This window comes from Phyllobates terribilis, unplaced genomic scaffold (genome assembly GCF_046119375.1).
Source record: "Phyllobates terribilis strain yellow unplaced genomic scaffold, ASM4611937v1 Scaffold_453__1_contigs__length_1468511, whole genome shotgun sequence".
NCBI classification, from domain to species: domain Eukaryota; kingdom Metazoa; phylum Chordata; class Amphibia; order Anura; family Dendrobatidae; genus Phyllobates; species Phyllobates terribilis.
Genome location: NW_027363213.1, coordinates 264256 through 271793, shown reverse-complemented (window position 1 = coordinate 271793; position 7538 = coordinate 264256). Strand labels below are relative to the sequence as shown.

The window sequence follows — 7538 nt, the reverse complement described above, 5'->3', positions numbered from 1 at the left end:
AATACTTTGTGCCTAGTAGCAGTGTCTGCTAGTCAGCGGATTATCCCGGCTGTTAAGCAAGCTACACCACCTGTAGTTTGGACACTTAATTTTTTCAAAGGAAATGCTTCGGGACCACGGGATACTCAGTGAAGAGCATCAGGAGGCACCCCAAGGCATAGGGGCTGGGACTGGCAGTAGGATGCCTTGCGGTGGACAGCCAAGCTCGATCCTTATAAAAGCTTTTTAACTGCAGCAGCTTTAGTGGACGCTACTGGAGCTGGAATTACGCGGCTGCTGGCATGAGACTTGCCCTCCAATAGATCCTTGTAAATGGATTTAAAGTGTATTCATTCAAATTACAGAGACAATTTAAATTAAAAAGCTTAGAGCTGCCTCCACCACAGGGGGGCTCGCTCGACCCACCAGCGGACAGGCACCAGTATTGGGAGAGGGGGGCTGGCCGTCAGGGTTCACTGCGGCTCTGGCACAAACCCGGCGACACGGAGGTGGCACGGGCAGGAGCGGACTGAACGTGTCGGCTTCTCACTTTTTGGATTTTAGAAGGGCATGACATGCCTATATCTGTGTCTCCCCCTCCTTTTACTCCTCCACCTCTTTTCTTTTCGCATGACTATATGTACTTGTCACTTTTCCATGTGTTAGTTGTGTCTTCTGAGCAGTTTGTCAGCTTTTGGACACCTTTGAAGGTGTTTTCTATGTGTTTCTATGTGTTTCTATGTGTTTTTGTTTGCCTGCCATTGGTTTTAACGGTGTTCGACGAACAGTTCGGCGAACACACGGGTGTTCGACGAACCGAACTCGAACACTACGGGGGTGGCTCAACACTACTCTTGATGCAATTCCTCCAGCGTTATAGCATACTGGATCAGGCTTTTCCCGTCTCTCTGGGTCCGGGCGAAAAACTGTACTCGTAGTTGCCCTGCTGCCGCCACGTGATCAAATGCTTTCCCTAGTATCCGGATGATGTCGTCGACCGTTTTTCGCCTATCCTCGGATTTTAACATGACAACTTTACGGGCATCCCCCTCCAGAGCATTCAGCGTGACTTCCGGTTGCAGCTGAAAGCTGACACCGTGCAAGGCAATAGCATTCTTCACCCTGCCTACCCAATCACTAAACAGCAAGTTATACCCATCAAACTTGGCCAGGTGGTTAAGTAGCACGCCCATTGCAGAGCAACCAACTAACCGGTCTCTACCGGTCACAACGGGAGAAGGGGGGTGGCGTACTACAGTGGACGCGGCAGCACCTTCCGCGCTACTGTCGCCATTCATGGCGAGCACCGTATCCTGCCGACTACGCCAAGATGTAACGACCGGAACTCCGGTCGCATGTGTATGAGGAATACGGCGCTGCTATGAATGACTCCGACCTTTGTATAGTGGCAAATAACTTTCTTTTTACTGGTCACAAAAATGACAAGGTTAAACAATTCTACAAAATATGGGCCACAACAGCTACTAACACAAAATACAAGTTATGCAGCCCGAGAGAGCCCAAGTGCCAATCTCGCGGGGATGAGCCAATCTACCCCTGGGCTATGCCGCTCCCACCCTTATTCAGTACAGGACCTACCAAGGACGCTACCGCGAAAGTGGCACGTGGTCCTCCCAGGAATATAACCTTATACCCCCCTCCCACACTAATACAATGAGATCTGGGTACCCTTGTTTTCCCCTTAGAGAACACTCATATATATTTTACCAACGCGTTACCTATACAGTGTACAGTTTCTCTTCTTACAAGAGCAAAGAGAAATCTCTCAGACTTAATGCATATGCAAACAGTTAACAAACGAAACCTTTAGCTAGACTCTGATCTCCGGCCAAAGGGTTTGATCTGCTTCTCCTTCTCACCAAGCTCTCCAGCACATCCAGGTGTCAGCAGGAATTAGAATCAATCTCAGTCTCAAAGTGTAGTTCACAACAGGGCTCCTTTGTAGTATCCACGTGCACAGTCTTAGTATACCAGATCCTTCACAATCTCTGGATCATGCCTGCTCAGTCCATCAGCAGTGATATACACCAGGCAGTTCTCAGCACTACTGGAATCACTAACTAGCTTTCCCTAACTGACTACACAGTTGGTGACCGGTCACATATCTCAGTTACTCACAGGGCACAGCCTCTCCTTGGACACACAGTATGGCCCCAGTCTGTATAAGCTTTCCAACATCAAAACAGCATTCAGACACCTGTTGCCTTCTTTCTGGACTTCCTGGATCAGTGTTTTCCCGGGCTTTTTTTTACTTGTTTCTTGCTGACCCCTAATGGCCGGACTAAGTCATTGCAGGAGAAATTTACACTGTCATAAAAAATGAGCTCATTACCAGAAAGACATGTCAACATGTTACGGTAGTCATATGTAGGAAACTGCTCTTTACACCGCTCATCACCCCTCACATATGTCTCTGTAGTATTAATATGGGTCAGATCTTCACCCTGAAACAAATATTGTAAAAGTCACAGACAGATGGAGAAGTCACATCTATGATCAGTTCTAATCCTGCCATCTCCACCGTTTTCATTACACAAGTATAAAACATATAATACTGGGGGATAAAACAAGACTGAGCACAAGACCTTCACAGCCGTCTACACATCATAGGGGAGATCTCATGACACCTTCTCTCCATCTACCTGATGATCCTGAGGAACATTGGGATCTTCTTGTTTAGAGTCCTGTAGAAGAAGAGGACGGGGACATCTCTCTGGTGTTGTCCTCTTACTGGATAAAACTGGAGGAAACACATACAGGGACTGAATTCGTTCTTTACATACAGATAATTATTGGCCGTGTGTATTTAGTCTAGTCTATTACCTGGTGATGTGAGGGGCTGGGGAACCTCCATCATGACGTCCTTGTACAGATCTTTGTGTCCTTCTAAATACTCCCACTCCTCCATGGAGAAATAGACAGTGACATCCTGACACCTTATAGGAACCTGACACATGCAATAATACCGTCATCCCCCTGATCCCTTCATAGCGTTACTGTATAATGTCCCAGCATTCCCAGCAGTGTCACCTCTCCAGTCAGCAGCTCAATCATCTTATAGGCGAGTGCTAGGATCTTCTGGTCATTGATGTCCTCATGCATCAGGGGGTGAGGTGGAGGCCTCGTGATTGGGCTCAGGGGTCTTCCCCATCTCTCAGACACAGGGTCCTGACAGCGCTCACTAGAGGTCTTCTTCACTACTGTGTAATCCTGGTAATGGAGAGACACATTAATAAACCTCACTACAGACATTTCCAGAGTCCTCACCTCTCCAGTTCTGTCCATCTGTTATTCCCATAGATAACAATGATGTAATGTGACATCATCAGAATCTCTCACCTCTCCAGTAAGCCGGAAGAGGATCTCCAGAGTGAGATATAATATTTTCTCTGCCATCTTGTCTCTGTCCATATCCATCTTTGGTAAATCAGGAAAATTCTCTTATATAGAAGATCTTCACTTAGAGGATCCGATATTGTAGAGACCTGAATGAGAAGAAGATGAGCCGACGTAACATCATAAAAATCCTGTGTAATAATACAATTACTGGAGACAATAAGGGAAATATATGAGGAGATTTATTATTTTACAGTATTTAGTTTTCTGCTTTACATCTAGTAATAAAACCTATATATTTTTGGCCACAGAAGACCAGCAGTTTCTTCCTCGGAGTCTGTAGCTGAATACTTTCTCACAAGATGGTGGTTTGATGGTTATTATGAGATGGTTGTTTGTTCTCGGCCCCGACCCTTTCACAACTCCTGTTTCCTGGTTTAATCACAAGAGAAACACATAAGAGAACCTGGCTTACACCTTTGGGTTTTCACAAATGCGGCATTGATAAATGTCCACCATGTAAATATGCCGAACACAAGAAATAGACTTAATCACATTAAATAAAACATTTCATTACACAATGTATCACCCGCAGCAGAGAATTTGTAGTATATTGTATTCAGTGTCTGGGATGTAATGTCAGATATGTCGGATGCTCCTCCTGTAAATAAGGCAGAGAATTAATGTGCACATAGGAGACCCCACTAATCCCGCGGCCATTAACTCTTCCAACGTTTCCACACATTTCCTAAGAGAACACACTGGTGACTGAAAGAACTTTCAGTTTTGTGGCATTGAAAGGGTAAATCGTTCAGGTGTCGGGGAGATGGCAGAGGAGCATTGCTGAACCGTGAAGCTTCCTGGACACTGAGGCCAAATCCATCGTACCGGAGGGTATAAAGAGAAGGACGGATCTTATCTTACATTACCAGACCGGTGAAGGGGCCATATTGTGATGACTGTAAGATGATTGTGTTTCATCATTGTCTTTCTTTGTATCACATCTATTACATCTATTAATGCCGCCATTCATCCTGTGCACAGGAGCGGCTGCTCCGGAGACATTTATATCCTGCTCGGGTTTCATTCTTACCTTCGGTTCTGGGTAAGAAGTATCACTCCGAAACGCGTCACCTCCACCTTAATTCTCTCTGGATTCTTTCCTCCAATGTTCTGATGACGTCCCATCATTATTGTGACATAAGGTTATAAAATGAAGGAATAAAGGTTTTATGTTATTTGAGGTCCTGGATCGTCCTCTATGTGTGGACGGTTATCACTACTATCTACATTATTGTGCTGGAACTAGGAGAGGAATAATGGCGTTGTGTGAGGACTTCTCTGGGCTTCTGTCCTTCATCCTGCAGTCGTCTGAATGGATCTAATGTGGACGGGAACCAGCTAAGCCGCATTCTGTCCACAGCTGTTACCTCACTGTTCACACCACACAGAGACCCCAAAAGAGCCTCCGTGCTGAAGGGGTTAATGCCCCCTGCGCCCAGTAATGGGGTCTCCACATACCTCCACCTGCAGAGCCGCCACCACATATATGGCTGTGCGCACAGGACCTGTGATGAGGTCACAGGAGGGGAGGAGTCAGGGGTCACATGATCAGGGGCCTCAGTGAATGCACAGTGTGAACTGTGCGGCTCCTGTACAGTGATATCCGGAGTGAAGACGCTACATGGAGACGTCTCCGCAGTCAGTGACATTTCCGGCATTATTTGCCCCTCACTACTGGCACAATTACCCCGCGCCGCCTTTTCTACAGTTTTATGTGTGAATGTAATGTGGGATTTTCCTGCTTGGAGACAAATAGACGACACATGAGGTGATTATTACCAGTTACCGGACGTCTACTATATGGCGGCATATGATTGTGCTATCCACTTCATACCAGGAGCTAAAAGGCCGAAATCTTGTATGTTTAACCCCTTCCAGGGAGGGCGGCCTTGATAGACTATATTCAGAGTCTGGTTAAGACCATGTTCACATGTTCCGATGTTCATCCCGAATAATTGGACGAGTGTCATGCGAGTGTGAGATGTTTTTCTCTCCTGCATCCATATACAATGCGTTATTAACATCATCTTTTACTGACTATAATCCTCTATGTAACTTAAAGCTGGTTTATAAAACTAAGAAAACAATCTTATATACAGATATCGATAGAAAGATGTTAGAGATATGATAGATAATAGATAGATGTCCTGCAGATATATCATTTCACAACCCCCTATATGTTATAAATTTGCACCCTTTAGAGCCTTTCATGTGGAACTAAACTGAGTTGAGCCTTGTTTAACCTAATAAATAATTACAAAAAAACAACATGGGGTCCCCCTATTTTTTTTTGTAACCAGCAAAGGTAAAGCAGACAGCTGAGAGCTGATATTATCAAGTTGGGAAGATTCCTGGTTATTGGGCCCTTCCTAACCTAAAAATACCAGCCCATAGCCGCACCAGAAGTGGCGCATCACATGAGATGAACCAATTATGGCTTTTTGCCTTTGGTCTTCCCAATTGCCCAGATGCATTGACAATTGGTGTAAAGTATCTTAGGGTTAACGTCAGCTGTGGTTTGTCAAAAATCACAGCTGGCATCAAACCCTGGTGATAGTAATGGAGAGGTGTCTATCAGACAAACCCATTACAGACCCAGTAATCAAAGATAAAAACACCCAAGAAAAAATACTTAATTTGAATAAACACTGGTTCACTAATTTATTAACCCCCCCCCCCCAAAAAAAAAGCATGCAGGTCCAACGTAGTCCACCGAATCCGACGATGATGGGCATTCCCACCATATATGTAACATAGACCGTCTGCACTACCACACCGCCAGCACAAATCCGAAGATGCCACCTAGATAACTTCCGTCTTCACCTCTCTGATCATAACATTCTCTCATTCACACTCACAAATCCTCGCCCGCCCCAGCACACTCCTACCTATCACACATTCAGAAATCTACAAGCCATTAACCCTCATACACTTACAGACTCCCTTCACTCATCACTGTCCCCAATCTCCTCTTTTTCCTGTCCTGATCTGGCTGTAAACCACTACAATGACACGCTCAGAAGCACGCTGGACCAAGTAGCGCCCCTCACCCTCAGAACCTCTAAACACAGAGTAAAATAGCCCTGGCTCACACCGCAAACCCGATTTCTCTAGCATTGCTCTAGAAATGCCGAACGCCTATGGAGGAAAACTCGCACACTAGAAAACTTTATCCACTACAAATTTATGTTAAAAACATATAACTGTGCCCTTCACCTTGTCAAACAGACCTACTTCACCAACATGATCTCCTCACTATCCAACAACCCCAAAAAACTCTTCGATACCTTTCACTCCCTCCTCAGTCCTAAAGCGCAGGCCCCCACCATGGACATTTGTGCCAAGGACTTGGCCTCCTACTTCACAGAGAAAATAGACACCATCCGTCAGGAAATCAGCTCCCAGCCACCAAGTGCCGTGACTCCCACCCCCCCCCACATCCCCTTTGGATCACACTCCACATTTGACCCAGTCACAGAAGACAAAGTCTCCAGGCTCCTCTCTTCTTATCATCCCACTTCATGCACTACTGACCCCACCCCCTCAAATCTACTCCAGTCTCTTTCTTCAGTCGTCACTACTCACCTAACTAAAATCTTCAACCTCTCCCTCTCTTCTGGTATCTTCCCCTCCTCCTTCAAACACTCCATCATTACTCCATTATTAAAAAAGCCCTCTCTTGACCCTTCATGCACAAACAACTACAGACCAGTCTCCAATCTTCCCTTCATCTCTAAACTTTTGGAGTGCCTGGTTTACTCCCGCCTTACCAGTTACCTCTCCACTCACTCTCTTCTAGACCCATCACAGTCCGGCTTCTGTCCCCTACATTCTACAGAAACTGCACTCATCAAAGTAACCAATGACCTTCTGATAGCAAAACTTAATGGTGACCACTCTCTGCTCATTCTTCTTGACCTCTCTGAAGCCTTTGACACCGTTGACCATCACCTCCTACTCTCTATGCTCCACTCAATCGGCATAAAGGACACTGCTCTCTCCTGGTTCTCCTCCTACCTATCTGACCGCTCTTTCAGTGTTTCGTTCGCTGGCTCCACTTCTTCCCCTCTTCCTCTCACTATTGCGGTTCCTCAGGGTTCAGTCCTTGGCCCTCTTCTCTTCTCTCTCTACACAGCCCC

The 7538-nt window shown here is 45.8% G+C and overlaps 1 protein-coding gene across 1 annotated transcript; it reads right to left on the bottom strand.

The window, feature by feature from the left end:
- Window positions 1–1538: 1538 nt before the first annotated feature.
- On the bottom strand, window positions 1539–4840 carry LOC141229022 (uncharacterized). The gene is made up of 6 exons (XM_073667389.1): window positions 4430–4840; window positions 3340–3768; window positions 3031–3210; window positions 2824–2947; window positions 2643–2740; window positions 1539–2444 (listed from the first exon to the last, which is right to left on the bottom strand). Exons 2-6 carry the CDS (start codon window positions 3415–3417, stop codon window positions 2226–2228), a joined length of 699 nt encoding a protein of 232 aa, XP_073523490.1. The 5' UTR covers window positions 3418–3768; window positions 4430–4840; the 3' UTR covers window positions 1539–2225.
- Between the last annotated feature and the right edge of the window lie 2698 nt (window positions 4841–7538).